The sequence below is a fragment of the Podarcis raffonei genome, chromosome 8, assembly GCF_027172205.1.
Source record: "Podarcis raffonei isolate rPodRaf1 chromosome 8, rPodRaf1.pri, whole genome shotgun sequence".
Lineage (NCBI taxonomy): Eukaryota > Metazoa > Chordata > Lepidosauria > Squamata > Lacertidae > Podarcis > Podarcis raffonei.
In genome coordinates, this window is record NC_070609.1 from 72,997,680 (window position 1) to 73,016,714 (window position 19,035).

The 19,035-nt window shown below is 47.9% G+C and overlaps 1 protein-coding gene across 3 annotated transcripts in view; it reads right to left on the reverse strand.

The window, feature by feature from the left end:
* Positions 1-19,035, reverse strand: part of LOC128419747 (tyrosine-protein phosphatase non-receptor type 11-like) — a 59,176-nt gene that overhangs the window by 15,039 nt on the left and 25,102 nt on the right. For all 3 annotated transcript variants that reach the window (XM_053400813.1, XM_053400811.1, XM_053400812.1), the window contains exons 2-6: positions 14,319-14,441; positions 6,372-6,566; positions 2,281-2,473; positions 390-509; positions 83-196 (exon numbers count right to left, since the gene is read on the reverse strand). In XM_053400813.1, coding sequence (XP_053256788.1) covers positions 83-196; positions 390-509; positions 2,281-2,473; positions 6,372-6,566; positions 14,319-14,441 — 745 coding nt within the window. The remainder of the gene's footprint in view (positions 1-82; positions 197-389; positions 510-2,280; positions 2,474-6,371; positions 6,567-14,318; positions 14,442-19,035) is intronic.

Consider the following 19,035-nt stretch of genomic DNA (forward strand, 5'->3'; position numbering starts at 1 on the left):
ACAGGTGCAGTATTTGCCAAACTTGGGTTTTTTGTGTGGAGACTGTAGTTTCTGTTATCTAATTCTTGTTTTTCTTGTGTACCTCAAACTCCTCCCAGAAGCCTTGCTTGGCCTTCTCGCTGTGGTCTGCCATTTTGTTCAGTTCCTTTACCCGGTTCTCGATGTTGGCGGCAATGATCCGTGTGGCATTGAAAGGCTGCAAGACAGGGATGCGCAGAAGACAACCTCACAACATGAAGGGCCAAGAAGAGAGAAAGGGGTTGAGTTGGGGTGGCAGGAACCAGAAAAAGGACATCCCTGGAGTACTCAGCGAAGGCAGGCCCCTTCCTCGGATGGCTTCTCCAATCAGGGACAACTCAGTCCCACCTAAATAACTGTTGCCATGTTACCTGTTTCAGATGTACAACTGCCCCGGACTTCTCCACCATGGGGTTTTTCTTGTAGTGCTCCACTAAGTCCGTGAGGGTGTCAAAACGCTCGCCACCTCCAACGTCGTATTTTCCATCCAGCTGTGGGGGGAAGGCAGAGTTATGACTGCAGAAATGAACACACACAGAGAGACTGAGGTAGAGGCAGAACAAGATGTGGACTAGGACAATGTTGACTCAAATCCTCACTCCGTACATGATCTCAGATCTCACCTTGGCCTAATTCAAAAGGCTGTGTAGTGCAGCGAAAAGCATGTTAGTCGAGGGAAACCAAAGTTCAGCCTCATCCAAGAGGCTTCGCTAGGCTTTCTGCCTCTTAGATTTGTTGCAAGGATAAGACTTACTTATTTTTTGAGGGCGGAAGGGGAGAAAGGAACAATTTGTGCCATTATTTATAAATCTAATCTAATCCTGTCTCATATACATATACATATATGAGAACTGTTGGTTTGCTTGGCATATGAATCTCACTTAAGATAACGTATTTTTCGCTCTATAGGACGCACTTTTCCCCTCCAAAAATTAAGGGGAAATGTGTGTGCGTCCTATAGAGCGAATGCAGGCTGCGCGGCTAAGCCCAAAGCCAGAACAGGGAGACGGAGAGCTGCGCAGCGCTCTGTCTCGCTGTTCTAGCTTGGGGTTAGCTGCGCAAAGCCTCCACAGGGCAGCGGGGAGAAGGCACCCCGCTGCCCTGCGGAGGCTTCAAAGGCTGTCCCCGAAGCCAGAACAGCGAGATGGAGCACTGCACAGCACTCTGTCTTGCTGTTCTAGCTTGGGGATGGCTGCGCAAAGCCTCCGCAGGGCGGCGGGTTGCTTTCACCCCGCTGCTCTACGGAGGCTTCAAAGGCTGTGCTCCGGGGGCTTCAGGCAGCTATCCGCAAGCCTTCCGAGCGCAGCAGGAGTTCCCGCTGCACTCTGAAGGCTTGTGGATAGCCGCCTGAAGCCTGGAGAGCGAGAGGGGTCGGTGCACACTGATCCCTCTTGCTCTCCAGGCTTCGCTTCGCTGGAGAGGCGCTGCACAGTTTTCCCTCTCTGCGCAGCACCCCTTCAGCCAAGCAGGAGGAGAAATGGAAGGGGCTCCGTTTCTCCTGCCACTTCACTGAAGGGGCGCTGAGCAGAGAGAGGGAGATTTGCCCCCCTCCTGTTCTCTCCCTCCTATGGTCCGGTGCGTCCTATAGAGCGAAAAATATGGTATATTTTGCATAATGGTTCCTGAGATCAAGAAGCAGGGCTTTAATCTACGTTTGTGTACAACTGGGTGCCATTTTGAATCAAGATGGCGTACCTCACAAAAGTGAACTTTTTTGGGGGGGTCTTTGAATCCCCAAGTGACACTGGATATGAGACTACTATTATAAATAAATAATAATTTGGCTCACCGCAATTGCTATTTTTTATTATTACACAGTGGTACCTCGGGTTACAGACGCTTCAGGTTACCGACTCTGCTAACCCAGAAATAGTACCTCGGGTTAAGAACTTTGCTTCAGGGTGAGAACAGAAATCACGCAGCAGCAGTGGGAGGCCCCATTAGCTAAAGTGGTGCTTCAGGTTAAGAACAGTTTCAGGTTAAGAACGGACCTCCGGAACAAATTAATTACTTAACCCGAGGTACCACTGTATTTAGTGATGCAGACAGAACAGTTATTGGCATTTTACAGTCTTGAGAGTTCATTGGCTCAAAACAGGCGAATGGCAAAACCTTTCACTGTAGCATCAATGCCTGTCCATCAGCACAATGGATTAAAGCTCAGCGGCAAGGAGAAACTTCATGTTGGATTCCTACCCCCCGGGGGAATTTAACTAGAAACCTCTGAGGAATGTCTGACAATCTGCTTTCACAACACCTTACCTGGTACCGGATCATGATGTGAGTCACCCGGGGCTTCCGGTCCCCCGTATCAGCTTTGTCCTCATTCGTCAACACCGACAAGACAAAGTCTCCAGGCTTGCTCTGGCTGCCCCTCACCAGGAAACTCCCGGGCTTGCCCTTCTCAGTGAGGAGCTTCTCAGCTTCTTTGCCCGTCAGGTGGCCGTGGTACCATCTAGGAAGGCAAAGAGCTTCAGGGAGAGAGTTTGGGGTGGTGCAGTAGGCCAAGAGATCAGGGGTTATGGCCAACTAAGTTCTGGGACTTAGGGACACGGCTGGCGCTGTGGGTTAAACCACAGATCCTAGGACTTGCCGATCAGAAGGTTGGCGGTTGAAATAACCACGACGGGGTAAGCTCCCGTTGCTCGGTCCCTGTTCCTGCCAACCTAGCAGTTCGAAAGTACACCAGTGCAAGTAGATAAATAGGTACCGCTCCGGCAGGAAGGTAAACGGCATTTCCGTGTGCTGCCCTGGTTCACCAGAAGCGGCTTAGTCATGCTGGCCACATGACCCGGAAGTTGTACGCCAGCTCCCTCAGCCAATAAAGTGAGATGAGCGCTGCAACCCCAGAGTCGGCCACGACTGGACCTAATAGTCAGGGGTCCCTTTACCTTTACCTAAGTTCTGTCTAGAGTATGATTATTTATTGAATTTATATACCGCCCTATACCCTGGGGTCTCAGGGCAGTTCACAGAATAAACTCAAGATATAAAACCACAAAATACCTAATAAAAATGAAAACGACAACCCAATAGCCCCCCCCAAAAAACCATCTTTAAAGGACATAAGATGTAAATCAGATCAACCAAAGGCCTGGTTAAAAAGAAATGTTTTTCCATGGCACCTAAAGGTGTATAATGAAGGCGCCAGGCGAACTTCCCTGGGGGGAGTATTCCACAGACGGGGAGCCACTGCAGAGAAGGCCCCGTTCTCGTGTTGCCACCCTCCTCTTGAGGAGGAGGCACACAAAGAAGGGCCTCAGAAGATGATCTCAGGGTCTGGGTTGGTTCATATGGAAAGAGGCAGTCCTTGAGGTACTGTGGTCCTGAGCCATTGAAGGCTTTAGAGGTCAAGACCAGCACTTTGAATTGGGCCAGGAAACTAGTTGGTAGCCAGTGCAGTCTGACCAGGATCGGTGTAATATGCTCAAACCATCTTGCTCCGGTGAGCAACCTGGCCACTGAATTCTGCACCACTGAAGTTAATGGGCAGGAACACAGGACACTGATACAGAATCAGACCCCTGGGTCCATATAGCTTGGTATTGTCCACACTGACTGATTGTCTGCCTCTCCAAGGTTCCAGACAAGACATCTTTCCCAGTCCTGCCTGGAGATCCCGGGGATTGAACCTGGACTCTTTTGTAGGCAAAGCAGATGTTCTGCCATTGAGCTACAGCCCTTTCCTGGACCAAAGACAGTCATGGCTCCTAGCAACAATGGCAATGTTCCACCCTCCACTGTCAGAGGCAGTAGACCTCTAAATACCAGTTGTTGGAACTACATTTAATCACAGCTAAATTTCATATATTTATAGTCGATTTCAACATTGTGAAACATGTTTGCTCAAGGACATGTTCCAGGCAGGGGGGGGGGAAATACTAAGGGTATTAGTTAGCATTAATATAGTAAGCCCGCAACTTGTGCACATTTAACTTGTGTGCATTCAGCACTTGGCAATTTTAAATTTTTTTTAAAAAAGGAAGTGGAAAGGGGGGGGCAGATTAAAAAAGACTTTGGCAATCCCACCTGCTTTGCACCCAATGTGTTTTGACTATATGCGATTTTGGCTTTAGGCATGATGCTTGGAATTCAACCTCAGTGTTAAGTTACGGTGTTACTAAGGAGACAAAGCAGAGCTGGAGAGGGGTGTGGCCTGGGGGAAGTGGGTGTGGCTTAGTAGGGGGTGTGGTCTGGAAAGAACCTCAAGGGCCATCCTGGCCTGCAATTCTCCTCCATGCCTGCTTGCATCATGGGGGTGCAGGTGTATAAGGGAGAGAGAAGGCAGTCCTGCAAGCTCCACCCCCTTTCCCTTCTAGACCCACCTACAGTTGACCAGTGGGCCTCACAGATGTGATAATACATGAGGCTTTAGCTTGCCTCTTCATGTAAATTTTTTACACACATGCCTACTTTATATGTGGTGAGCAGATACGAATAATAATAGTGATAGTGATAGTAGTAATAATAATTATAATAATAGCCTGTCCATTCTAAGCATAGGGGAGAAACTGATTATTTGCATTTTAGTGAGAAGATACCCAGTTCACACTTCTTGAACCAATTCACAAGCCAAAACCCAATAATATTTCAAAAATTCTATCTGCCCCGAATTTTGCAATGCAACTCTCCGTCCAAATAATGCATATACTGGGAGGGAAAGTGTGCTGGAAAATGTGTGTTTGAAAATAACACAGGGAAAATGCATTACTACATAAGGAGAGAAGTTGCAGCAAAAATGTATATTATTAGTTAAAACTGCATATAATAATGTGTCCATTAGGAGAAACTTGACATGAAAACGCTGATGGGTTTTCATGGGGTTGGGAGATCGCCAATTGCTATGGAAATGTAGAGAACTGAATGAAAAACTGGAAAAATGAGAAAACGAGAAAAAGCATGATTGTCAGATTCCTCCATCCTGACTGCACACCTGAGGCAGACACCAGCACTAGGCCTTCAGCTTGCCCCATAAGGAAGACCTCTTTCTTGTAAGTTTGAACCTCTACCCCTCCATCCCTAGATGGCGCCATCAGCCTATTTTGAGGAGTGACTCTCTTTCCCCGCACAGCAAAACAAACCCCTCAACATGGAGGTATACTTTCTGCCCCTGGGTCCTAGAGGTTCCTATCTTTATGTCATCAGCCCTGGCTGTGAAGAAATGCAGGAATCAAGAGATAGGAACAAGAGTTAAGCAAACACGTGGAAACCAAGGTCTTTAAGCTGTCGTGGCTTCCCCCAAAGAATCCTGGGAGCTGTAGTTTGTGGATTGGCGCTGAGAGTTGTTAGAAGACCCCTATTCCCCTTATAGAACTACGATTCCCAGACCTCCCTGAGAAAACAGATGGATCGTTAAACCACTCTAGGAATTTAAACTAGCTTTTTAATAGTTTTTAATTAATTTATGTATAAATCGCCTTGAGACCACGGTTCAGAAAGTAATAAATCAACGATTACGATGCTAATTGTAGATCTGTGAGGTGACTGGGCATCTTCTAAAAACTCTCAGCACCCCTAACAAACTACAACTCCCATAATTCCTTGGAGGAAGTGTGACTGTTTAAAGTGGTACAATACATGTATAATGCAGATGGAGCCCAAATTTGCCAACAGACCCAGGGCCCAGGTCTGGTATCGCCAAGCAGATGCCAGGACCCGCCAGAGACTCCTGCCCTATTCTCCTCCCCATTCCTTAATCTTCTTCCTCAGTGTCAGGAGGCTGCCATTTTAAATCCCCCACAAAGCCCCAGAATGATTCAACACCAGAGGCATTGTGGGAAATAAACATGGTGCCCACCTCATCAGAAAGTGCTGGGTAAGCCTTACGGAGGTGTCCAAGTGGTACAGGATGGGGCCCTTAACACAGCAGCATGCTGAGAGCTGCTTCTATAACAGACACGGAGAACCTGTGGCCCTTCAGATATTGTTGGACACCAACTTCCATCATCCATGATCAGAGGCTATGCTAGCTAAGACTGATGGGAGCTGGAGTCTAGCAACCCCTGGAGGGCCACAGGCTCCCCATTCTCTGGAAGCCTGTGACCCTCTAGGTCAGGCTTTCCCAAACCCGGGTCTCTAGCTGTTTTTGGACCACAATTCCCATCATCCCTGGCCACTGGGGTCCAAAAACAGCTGGAGGGCCACAGATCCTCCATCCCTGATCTAGGAAGCCGCAGCAGAAACTATGATTCTTTGTATTTATACGACACTTGAGGTTCAAAGCAGTTTACACGCATGTTCTGTCTCTCTCACAACCACCCTGTAAGGTAGGCCAGGACGGTGCCCAGGGAAGGTCAGGATGAGAACACAGCATGCAAACAAGGTTTGATCTAGGGCAGGAGCCCCCGGCTTACCTCTCCGAGGTGGGATCTTGGCAGTTGAGAGGAAACTTCAGCTCAATGATGTTGCTGTTCTTTTCCCGCAGGAGACCCTGCTGTTCAGTGTAATACTGGACCAGCTCTGCCAACGTGGCAAACTTCTCCCCGCCATACAGGTCGTAGTAGTCCCCAGAGTTCTGGATTTTGATGTGGGTGACTTCGTCATTCCTCCTGGAGCCGGAAAGTGGTTGTGAGCGGGAGAAAGAAGAGAACAGAATTTGTAACGCTGGGTATAAAGACAAACAAAAGCATCATATTCAGTGACCTATCAAACAACCAGCCCAAGGGCAAATGATGAGTGGGGGCAAATCCATTGCAGTCCCACCCCCACCCCCCGCAACCTTGGGTTCCCTACATTTCCACATCTGTTTGTGAACTCTGTTTTTTTGGGGGGGGTTAGAATCATGAAAATTGATCAGCATTTTAGGGCTCATTTTGCACTGCCTAATATACATATTTTTGCAAGGTGGTTTCTTGTGATATAAAGCATTTTCCCATGTTATTTTCACCAATATATGCATTTATTATATGCACCCTTGACCCCCGTATATACATTTTTGAACACACTACTTGCCTACAGTCCCCAACGTGGTTTAACTACCAGTCCCCCTTCCCAGGGAAACATAATATTGTGAAGGGAACAGAGGTTTCCTAACCGTTCTTGGCACCCTTAACAAACTACAGCTCCTATAATTCATTGGGGGAAGACGTAACTGTTCCAAGTGACATTGTGATGCTTGAGAGGTATGGTGTGAATGTGGCTTTGGGTTCAAAACCCCACCAAGGCCTGAAGTTTATGTGACACTCATTGTCACTCTACCGAACAGGGTTCTTGTGCAGGGAGGAAAAGTGGGGTCTAAAAATCAGCTAACAACTGATTGTAATACTTGTTTGCAAAACAAACCCTGGAAGCAAGAGGCTACATGAGGCAGAGTGGTAGGTTGACATTCAGGTGCAAATCTTCACTTGGCCTTTAAACTCTCTGAGGGACTCTAGCCAGTCTGTCTGTCTGTCTGTCTGTCTGTCTCTCTCTCTCTTCTTGCACACTTGTTATGAAGACAAGTTTGGTATGTGTGGGGTAGAATCACGCACGCTGCTCTGAGATTCCTGGATCAAGTGCCAGCACCAGGGACTTCCCCCTTGATGCTGACAGGGCCTTTTCAGTGATGGCTCCCCGGTTGTGGAATGCCCTTCATTAACCTTCAGAAGGAAATGCATTCCTGCTCCCCCTGGCTGAACAACCCTGTTCCTGGCAACCCCAAAATCACTGGATGGAAGAACGTTTCTGACCATAACTGCTTTTAGACGTTTGCAATTGGTTTTTTTTGTAGGATGCTTTCATTTGTTTTAAAATGCTATCTTTTTAAAAATTGTGTATCTGTTTGCCGCTCTGGGCTCCCAGTTGAGGAAGGGAAGGATATAAATTCAATAAATAATAATTAAATCAAAAGTGGGATAAACATCAGCATCAGAATATCTGCACAGCCAGGAGGGTCAGAAACCGATGCAAGGTTTTGTTTTATTGTTTAATGTGCATTTTTTTTGTTTTTTAAATAGTATTAGCATTTGTCAGCACTATGAATAAAGACTCTGAATAAAGGTCTAATTCAGTATAATAAGGAAGTTCCCCGTGTTCCTAAATGAGCCCAGCTCTTAGGGGACAGTCCCCTGCTGCCAATCTTACTGGAGTCCCACAACTGGGAGTGACCAAATTCACTGGCCCACCAAGCCTTTTAGAAGCAGACAACCCCTCCCGGACTGAACTCATCCATCAGGCATCTGGAGGCCTAAAGGGGCCATCTCAGCAGGCAGGCAGGCAGCCTCTTAAGTGCCTTTAAATGCAATTAGCCTCCCTCCTCTTAGGAAAGCCAGGGAGGGGAGAAAAGGCCAGAAAGGGTCCCCAATGGGACTGTGCCTGTGCTCTCAGCACTGCTAATAGCCAAATGGGATTAACCCATTCCGCACTGGAAAGAAGAAGACAGGAAGTTGCTCACAAACCACTGTTTCCATCCTAACTGGTTTGATGAAGTTTTTAAAAAATGGTAAGCATATTACAGGGTGTCCAGCATCCCTCTGGGGCATCAGAGACCGGTGTCTTTCTTTGCATTGTTATTGTCATTGTTAAAGCTTTTTAATGATACAAAAATTAATCTATATAAAAACAAAAGCGGAAAAAGGAGAGAGAGAAAGAGAGAGAGAGAGAGAGAGAGAGAGAGAGAGAGAGAGAGAGAGAGAGAAGCATGCATGGGGGGGGGGGACAGAAAAGAAAGAAAAAAGGAAAGGTGATAGGGAAGAAGGAAAGGAAAGGAAAGGAAAAGGAAGGCTTCCAATTCTTTATCTGTCAGTTACATACAAAGAATTATTCAAAACATTTGCTCCACAATAAGATTCTACTTTCCAGAAACCAGTACAGTGGTACCTTAAGAACTTAATTCATTCTGGAGGTCTGTTCTTAACCTGAAACTGTTCTTAACCTGAAGCATCACTTTATCTAATGGGGCCTGCTGCTGCTGCTGTTGCGCCGCCGGAGCACGATTTCTGTTCTCATCCTGAGGTAAAGTTCTTAACCTGAGGTACTATTTCTGGGTTAGTGGAGTCGGTAACCTGAAGCGTATGTAACCCGAGGTACCACTGTATTTTTTCAATCTTCAAACCCAAATATTGCAAGTTTGCAGACCAGAGTCTCTCCCAGGTGCCAGGGACTGGACTGGGGACCGTCTGCTTGCAAAGCACTGAAACTATGGAACTCACCGCCACAGGAGGCAGCCAGCTTGGATGGCTTTATAAGCAGATTCTCTCAGGGAGTAGAGTGCCACTGATGGCTGCAAGCCACGATGGCTCTGCATTGAAACCACAAGGGCTTGTGTGCTCAAACCGTGTTTGTGGGTTTTCCCACAGGCATCTGGTCGGCCACTATGAGAACAGGATGCTGGGCTAGAGGGGCCATTGGACGGATCCAGCAACCTCATCTTTCATCCTGGCATCTCGTATGCTCATTGACACGATTGCTCCTGAGTGATCCTGGAGCATTACTGAGCTGTGAATGAATGTGGCAAAAGCAAAGGAAATGTTTTTAAATGGGCAGGCTATGCTAACACCTGGAAAAAAGTGTGCAGTTCTAAAACCGGGGTGGGGAATAAAAGAGGAAATTACACACAATCCTTTGCAAATGACCAGGCCACCACACAAATGCTTCTCTGCCAGAACCGCCTACATCTAAACGCCCAACAATGCTTCCGTGGAGTCACGCTCAATTTGTTTGATGCCAAAATTGCTTCTGCACAAAGAAGGGACACCTGTGGCCTCGCCACAGAGGCAGCTATTGAGCGAAGGCGGCAGGGTCCCTCTCCAAACCAGCAGCTGGATTAAATAATTACATGAAAACGGCTGCGGCTGCAAATTTCGCTTCGCGGGAGAAGAACCTCCGTCGCCCTCAGATCCGTCTTGGCGCGGTTTTAGAAAGGAAGACGGCTCTCTTTCCCTCTCTGAAGCACACAGCTGCAGCTGCTAATTACCTCAAAAGCTCTCCGAGATATGAAAGCTGAACCGCCAAGAGTGCTGGGATGGGGTGCCCTTGCCAGCCGATTGGCAATAAATCCGTGCTGCCCTCAAAAACGCACACAGGTGTCTCTATCAATACCATGTTTGACGGAGGCCAAAACTGTTCCTTGTAAGACTCACAGTGGAGGGGGGTGGGAAATGTGTTCACCTGCTGGTTGGAGCTCAAGACAGCGAGGGGAGCGGTAAAGAGGACTGCAGAGACCCGAGTTCATATCCCGCCCAACCTAACCTACCTCACAGGATTGTCACGAGGAGAGAGAGAGAAGTCTAGGAATAAAAGTTTCACAGAATTGGCTGCTAGGTAGGAGCACAGACACCAGAGAGAGGAGCATGAGGCTGGAGATGCAGAGATGTGCTTGCTCTGTGCAGGATCCAGAGCAGCACCTGATGGAGAAGGAAGGTATCTGGGGGTCTTAATGCTGCGAGTACTTCCATCCTAGGCTTAGGCTGTATCTATGTGTAACTAAAACCGTATGTCCTACTACAGGCACCAGAATCTCCACTAGTCCATTCAAAGGAAACCAAATTCTGGGATAGCACTGCAACTATTGGAGTCTTTAAATACAGTGGTACCTCGGGTTACGAACGCTTGAACTTACGTTTTTTCGGGTTACGAACGATTGTAACCCGGAAGTAAGTTGTCCAAGCTCTCGGAGGCCTTGCCACTGCCTGGCGGGAAAACCGGACATCGGTGGGGCCTACGGAGCTCTCTGAGGCTTCCGCGAATGCAGGGAGCCAAGCCGATTGTGATTGTGGAAGAGGACCCTGAGCCCCCTCCAAGCAGTGAGTTTGGAAATAATTTTTTTTCATCTAAAATACTGTCTTATTTATTTTATAGTACAGTACATTGATTATTGCCTTCATTTTATGGATCAATGGTCTCGTGAAACAGTAAAATTCATGTTAAATTACTGTTTTAGGGGGTGTTTTTTCATCGTCTGGAACGGATCAATCCACTTTCCATTACTTTCAATGGGAAAGTCCGCTTCAGGTTAAGAACGCTTCAGGTTAAGTACGCTTCAGGTTAAGTACAGACTTCCGGAACCAATTAAGTACTTACTCTGAGGTACCACTGTACTTGGAGCTTTTGGGGGGGGGAGAGTGGGGGAATGTAACAACAACAAAAATATTCCTGCACCTGCTTAGCGTGTAAGCAAATAGGGGCCACTTTCACAAAGGGAAATTTCTGTAGCCATATGACAATATGCAAGAGGAGGCGGAAACACTATTATCTAGCAATATCTCCTCCCCACTCCCCCTGAAATAATCTGCATTATAGCTGCAGCCAAGAACATGAAAGCCGCTCTTAGGAAACGTCCCCCGTTTTCCATGTTAAATGGATTCCTCATCCAGAGGCTCTTCAAGCTCCCTTTCCTTGGCACTTGCGTTTCCCCGAAGGCTGGCTTGCGGCCCAAACACCTCTTACAGAAATGCACAGAGCACCAATTCCTGCTCTTTAAATTATTTACCGAGATCCAGCTACAGCTGTAAGTGGATGAGCTTATTCCCTGCCCTCCCCCCACAAGAAGCAGCTAAACATTCAGAGGTTTGGAAAGATCAAGAGGGGTTTTTCCAAGCCGGCGGACTCTGCCCTGAGATCACCGGATGGTTTGGCAGCAGCCCCAAGGAAGCTGGCCAATTTGCAGCTGCAAGAACACTAGCAACCCATGCAGAGGGTGCCTCTGAGCATGAGCAGAGTGCCTCATCTCTCGCACAAGAGTTATTTTCCACCTGACCAAAACAGTTTCATTTTGCAGGACCTGAGTGCAAACGCCCTCTTTTTCTCCTGCAACTTTCAAACAAAACAAAACTGGTTTTCAGATGTGTTTCTGCCTCTGACCATGGAGGCAGAACATCGCCAGTCCTGGCTAGCAGTCACTGATAGCCTTCCTCTCTATTAATTTGTCTAGTCCTCTTTGAAAGCAACCCAAGCTGGTAGCTTGGGGAGGTGAGGCACCAGTTGGCTATCATTGGTCTACACCAATGTTTCCCAAACGTGGGTCTCTAGCTGTTTTGGGACAACAAATCCCATCATCCCTAGCTAGCAAGACCAGTGGTCAGGGGTGATGGGATTTGTAGTCCCAAAACAGCTGGAGACCCAAGTTTGGGAAACATTGGTCTACACGACGGGTGTCAAGCACAAGGCCCACGGGCCAAATCCGGCCCGCCAGACCTCGTCATGTGGCCCATGTAGCCGCCGTTCTCGCTGCTGTTCTCGCCCGTCCAGTGCACCATTGCCTGGTTGTGCGCCGCATCGCCTTTCAGCACGAAGGAGGTGGCGAGCAGAGAGGCCGCCTCCGGAGGTCCCCCGCCGGCGCGACCCCGCAGGCCGCCCGCCTCGTCCCGCGGGCTGCCGCGTCTCTGGCGGCTGCCCCGGTCCGGCGGGCACACCGCCCAGGAGGCGCCCAGCGCGAGCAGCAGCAGCAAGCGGAGTGGAGCTGCCCGGCCGGACGCTCCTCCGTGCGCCCCGGCAGCCGCTGCTGGCACCATGCTCGGTCTCTGCTGCGCCGCCGCCGGCAGGCAGGGATGCAAGTCTGGCAGGCGAGGCGGGCACGGAGGCGGAGGACAGGAGGGAGCGAGCCGAGATGGAGGCAGGAGCGCGGCGCGGACACGCGGCGTGGGAAACAACGTGCCAGCAGGGCTTCCACGCCCAGGCGAGGCGCAGCGCCACCCTCTGCCGGCGGGCCCCACCGAGCCCTGGAGCCCGGCCGGCCGCCTTCCCCGATGGCTACTGGCAGCAGGGCTGCAGCGGGCGCGCCGGAGCAAGTGGACGGGAGCCCGGCGCCTGGGCAAGCGAACGTCCCCCTCAGCCTCGGCTTGCCACGGAGGGCAAGGGGAGGCGGCTGCCTCAGGCAGCAGGATCCACAGGGGCAGCTCGGCCGGTTGTGGAAATGTACTTCCTCCACCAGCGTCAGATTTGGGGCCGTGTGGGTGCCTCACCTGCCCCAAGCCAAGGGAGCACAAAATAATGATAACGATGCCTATTTATTCTATTGGGGGGGCACCAAATTTTGTCCTCACTCAGGGTGGGTGCCATATTACCAAAGTCCGCCCCTGTCCCCCCTCAATGGGATTTGAAATCCAGGGATTTGAAATCCAATAAATTCCTAGGAGTGCCCCTGTCCGTACTGAGTAAGCCCCTCAGCCCCTAAAAGCAGACGATACCAACTTTTCAACATTGTGATAGTGATGTTGTGATACGGTAGCGATTTATTGCAGTGTTGAAAAGCAGAGGGAGGAACAAGCAGCATTGGCCCCCGTCAGAAACTGGGGTGCAACTGGCACATCTCCCCCCCCACCAGCGCCTGGCACAGGGAGGAGGCAGCAACAGGCGGAGAAGGAAGAGAAGGCGCAGACAAGCCCCAGCCACAAGACGCAGTCCAGTAAAGGTGCCCTCAGACTGGGCCTGCACAATGCTATGATACATCACCACAGGGGCAGGCTTTAGTAATCTTTCATAACAGGGATGTCAGTCTGAATAAAATATTGAGGGGGGGCAGGTAGGCCCCACCTCACATCATCATCATAATTTATTACTGGTCAAAGACCAGCTCGAACCTCACATAATTTATCACATGCCACATACACCCCATTTAAATGTCAAAGCCCATCAACTTCGGGGGTCTCAGCCTGCTCAAATATTTTAGGCCAATACAACCGGCCCTTTGAGGGTGACCAAACTGCTGATGCGGCCCCCGATGAATTTGAGTTTGACACCCCTGGTCTACACTGACCAGCAAAGTCTCTCCAGAATTTCAGCCCTGCCTGGTTGTATCTTCTGCATGCAGAGTCGCAGCTCTGCCACTGGTCTTTCCATCCTTCTTGTGGGTGAGGAGGAAAACTCTGAATGTCTGGTGTGTACTGAAGGTGAGGGCACAGCAAATGTTTTGATGTTACATAATAATAATAATAATAATAATAATAATAATAATAATAATAATTTATTATTTATACCCTGCCCATCTGGCTGGGCTTCCCCAGCCACTCTGGGTCGCTTCCAACAAAATATTAAAATACAGTAATGCATCAAACATTAAAAGCTTCCCTAAGGGCTGCCTTCAGATGTCTTCAAAAGTCTGGTAGTTGTTCTCTTTGACATCTGGTGGGAGGGCGTTCCACAGGGCGGGTGCCACTACCGAGAAGGCCCTCTGCCTGGTTCCCTCTAACTTGGCTTCTTGCAGTGAGGGAAGTGCCAGAAGGCCCTCCAAGCTAGACCTCAGCGTCCAGGCTGAATGATTGGGGTGGAGATTCTCCTTCAGATTCGTTACACTCCTAATTTGTTCCGCTGAGAACATGGCACCATGCTATTGGTTCCAAGCTGGCCCGTCCACCCCAAAGTTGTTGGTTTTGAACATTTCATACCTGACGGATAAGGTGAAGTCTCCCGGGTTGCTTTTACTAGGCCGGGCTAAAAAACTCCCATGGACTCCTCGGGTTAACAGCAACTTCTCCGCTTCAATGCCATTGATGTTTGGGTGAAACCACCTTGAGGTTGGAGGGGGGGGGAGACAAAAGCAGAAGAGAACCACAGCATTAATAAAAAGATGACACAGAGCATTCTTCCAAGGATAGGGGATGGATACACACTTAAGAACAGTCCTGCTAGATCAGCTCAAAGGCCCACCTAGCCCAGGATCCTGTTCTTACAGTTGCCAGCCAACAACAGCAACTGTCCCTTCTTGCAATTCCCAGGAACTGGTATTGGGCAGTATCCTGCCTCCGATGCTGGCCTACAACATAGCCATTGTGGCAAGTAGCCACCGACAAGCCTTATCCTCCATGAATTTATCAACCCCACTTTTAAAGCCACCCAAGTAGAATAGAAGAAGTTGGACCAGGTCAAAAATTCCTCCTAGTCCAGCATGTTGTTCCCAGTGGCCAGCTAGATAACTATGAGAAGCTGGCAAACAGGACAGCAAATATCCCCACTTGTTGTTTTTTTCATTAAAAAAAATGGGAATGGAAAGTTAGATTCCTTGCATCTGTAACAATCGCACCTGAGCATTCTCAGTAGAAAGCTTTCGGAAGTCCCTCTAGGTTGGTATCTGGGCAGAGACTTAAGAGTCTCCGTGTGCATCGGATGAAACCAGGTCATCGTGGCTCACTGCTATCAAATGTGATGAGCTTACGGGTGGTTCTACGTCCTCTGGGCTTCCCCTAGGCAGATGGAGCCTTAATATAGATCCCACAAATGATTATTTTGCATAGCTCTGCGGCACCTGTGGCCGGCATTGGCTCGGTTCCCCTCCCACGCCCTGCCTCCAAAACCCATTTGCTGATTGTTTTATTTCAGAACACAATAAAATAAGGAGAGCTCTATGTGATGGGAATGTAAAATTGTTTAAAAAAAACTTCTGGGAAATGATATACAATGAATTGAAAAAAATGTTTAAAATAACATTTGTTTAAAAAAAAACAACAGAAGCCTTTTTGCTAGGCATTTCTGGTCAAGAACTGCTGAAAGAAAAATGGAAAATGTTTTTGTATGCTACAACAGCGACAAGAATCTTATTAGCTCAAGGGTAGAAGAAAGAAGAAGTACCAACGAAAGAACAATGGCAAGAAAATTTGAGGAACTATGCAGAATTAGCAAAGTTAACAGATAAACTGCATAAAAAGGACAATAGAAACTTTAAAAATGAATGGGAATCTTTCACAGTTTATTTACAAAAATAACAAAGAATTGGACTCATTGGCAGGTTTTGAATAAACACCCACAATTTTATTTAATTAAAACATGGAAGAAGATAATGTAATGATATTTTGTGTATATTAACATGCAGAAGATAACAATTTTTGTAACAAACCAGAGAGGGAAGATGAGGGAAGTCACTGGAGAGGCCATAAGCCTACAAGATGGATCTGAGCACAACAACTCTCCCCACTTGTGATTCCCAAGAAGTGACGTTCAGAGGAATATTTACTTCAAATGGTGGTAGAACATGGGCCGTCACAGGTAGTATCCATTCATGGCCTTCTCTGTCACAAATTTATTTCAGCCTCTTTTAAAGCCAGCCAACTTGGTGGCTTAACTCTACTTCTTGTGGGAGTGAGTTCCAGAGGAAACTAGGGGAATTGTTATCCATTCCCTTAAGGAAGGGGGGTGGTTTGCAATCAAACAACATCTAGAGCAGGCATAGGCAAACTCAGCCCTCCAGCTGTTTTGGGACTACAACTCCCATCATCCCTAGCTAACAGGGCCAGTGGTCAGGGATGATGGGGGTTGTGGTCCCAAAACATCTGGAGGGCTGAGTTTGCCTATGCCTGATTCACAGCACCCATATAGGATCATTGCTCATGGCAGCTGGGGATGTGGGGAACTGTTGTCTCAAGGGACACAGGTTCCTATGGAGTACAGAGCAGGGCTGATTCCAAGTTTGATGGGCTCCTTCCTACCTCTGTGCTACCTCATGGGCTCACCTGACAGTGGTGGGCAGCGGCAGTACTCTGAATGAGCCACCATTTTAATTTGTCATAATACCTACAGAGCAACACTGTCTCAGGGCAATGCAGGAAATTAAGATGGTGGCACTCAGCTGCTGAGTCTGGGTTTAAAAAGGGGTCCAGGGTTGGGGTCAATAACAATGGGTTGGGGTCGAGGATGCTGGGTGTTGACGCCAGGTCAGATATACAGTGTTAAGATTTCTGGAACGGATTCTGTTCGACTTCCCAGGTACGACTGTATAATATAAATGGAAAACTTGGGAATCATGTTTAATGATTTCTGTGCAATCTTACATACATTTTACTTACCAATCAAAACTAAATTATATTCATTTAACCCAAGTATCTTTCGAATTCCCAAGTCATGCTACAACTTTTCAGCACCCCTCATTTGGGAGTTTGAAAGTTGAAAAATTCAACACACCCTAATGTGCAAGGGTCAGTGAGAGATTCCCTCTTGCCATACACAGATATCCATCAAAGCCAGGTCATTTTATTTTCTGCTGTAGCACTTTGGAACTCCCTGTCTATTGGCGTCAGGAAAGAACCCCCATCTATTCTTTATAGGAATCTCCCTGAAACATTTTTTGTTTAGGCCAACAGCATATCCAGAAAAACAGGTTGCCTCCAATGCTAGTCTTAAGTAGAGTACACCAATGGAAATGAACTTACGTCCATCAGTTTCAGTTGGTCTATTCTGAAAACAACCAGCCCTGGATATAACTGACAGAATGCAAACCTGCCTTCCAATCTGCTTACAGTTTATTTTAATTCTCTTTTAAGCATTCTTAAAATACCTCCTTCTAACACTTGCATTTTTATTTCATAAACCACTTAGCAGGGGTCAGCAAACTTTTTCAGCAGGGGGCCGGTCCACTGTCCCTCAGACCTTGTGGGGGGCCGGACTATATTTTGAGGGGGGAAATGAATGAATTCCTATGCCCCACAAGTAACCCAGAGATGCATTTTAAATAAAAGCTCACATTCTACTCATGTAAAAACACCAGGCAGGCCCCACAAATAACCCAGAGGTGCATTTTAAATAAAAAATTTACTCAGGTAAAAACAGGCTGATTCCCAGACCGTCCACGGGCCGGATTGAGAAGGCGATTCGGCTGGATCTGGCCCCCGGGCCTTAGTTTGCCAACCATTACTTACAGCTTTGATTACAAGCAACCACTGTATAAAGCCTTTGAAATAAATAAATCTGCAGTGCCACTTCCACCCTAATGGACCAGTTTACCTGACACACAACTTCATCTACAGAGCAGTGGTTAGAGTGTAGCACTAGTACCTCGGAGACCAGAGTTAAAATCCCCACTTGGCCATGAAGTGAACTGGGAGTGGCCAGCCTAATCTACCTCACAGGGTTGTTGTGAGGATAAAATGGAGAGCAGAAGAACTATGAATACCGCCTTGAACTCCGTGAAGGAAAAGGTGGGGATATCAATGCAACCCATCAACAAAGAATCCATTGACCAGCCCGCTATCACTCCATCGCAGCTGAAAAACTAGAAAAGGCATCTGACCATCACACAGCGAATGACTCACTTCTCAGCGATGGGAAGATCACCAGGAAGGAAGAGGGAGCCAGCTTAAAATAGCACCAGGCAACCAGTTTTAATGCCATTAGCTCTGAAATAAGGTTGTCAAAAAGGGTCAGGACTCTCCTCCTCTTAATGTCCTGGCTTGCAACAGAGTGAGTGATTACTTTAATAAGAGAAAATAAAAGCAAAGAAAGTTTTTAAAAAAGAAAAATGTTGCACGGCCCTTTTGATGGAGCCGAAAGGAAGGAGGTTAAGGGGATTGGAAGGTTCTTAGGGTGGTAAACAACTCCAAATTGTATATGTTTTAAGCGGATGCTACAAAAATGGTCCAAATATTTATAGAACCTGCCTCTCCCAAAACACTTGGAGGAAGCTTCCGGCAATCAAACAAAATGTAAGTCGATATAATTAGTGCAGAGTCATTTCGATGACCGTAAAGAGCCGCCTGCTGGTTGCTGGATCAGGCCAAAGGCCCACCTAGTCCAGCATCCTATTTTCGCAGAAGCCAACCAGGGACCTATATGGGAAGCCCACAAACAGCAACTTGCCTCACAGGGAATGCAAGTGGCGATTTTGGCACTTTTCCAGATGTAATGTATTCCATAGAGATGCTGCTTTGGGGGCAGAGACCCATTGGAGAGGAGGGCCCTCATCCCCCCAACACACACCCTTCTCCATACTGTGCATACTTGGGAACCCATTGCCACAACATGTGCAGACTGTTAGGATATAGTTCCGTTCCACCTTAGAAGGAGCAGGCATGACTGTTGTGCATCACATGCCTGTTTACTTCCAGCACAGGTCTGCTGGGAACTTCCGTTTGTATATTGCTTTTGTATTGCTGTTTGCTGGAGATGAAGGGAAGCAGACATGTTTTTCCTTTGTTCCTGAACTATGCTGAATAAACACCTGTAAATAACGCTTACACATGTCTCTGTCCGCCACTTTTGTTGTGAGAAGTTATTCACTCTGCTGCTAAGAGTGTGCCGAGTCTCTAAATGTATATGAGGCTCGTGTCATTGATTGACACGGAGATTGCCCGGCTGCCGGCCGGTGGCTGGAGCCAGCTGGGGGCCTGCCAAATGCCC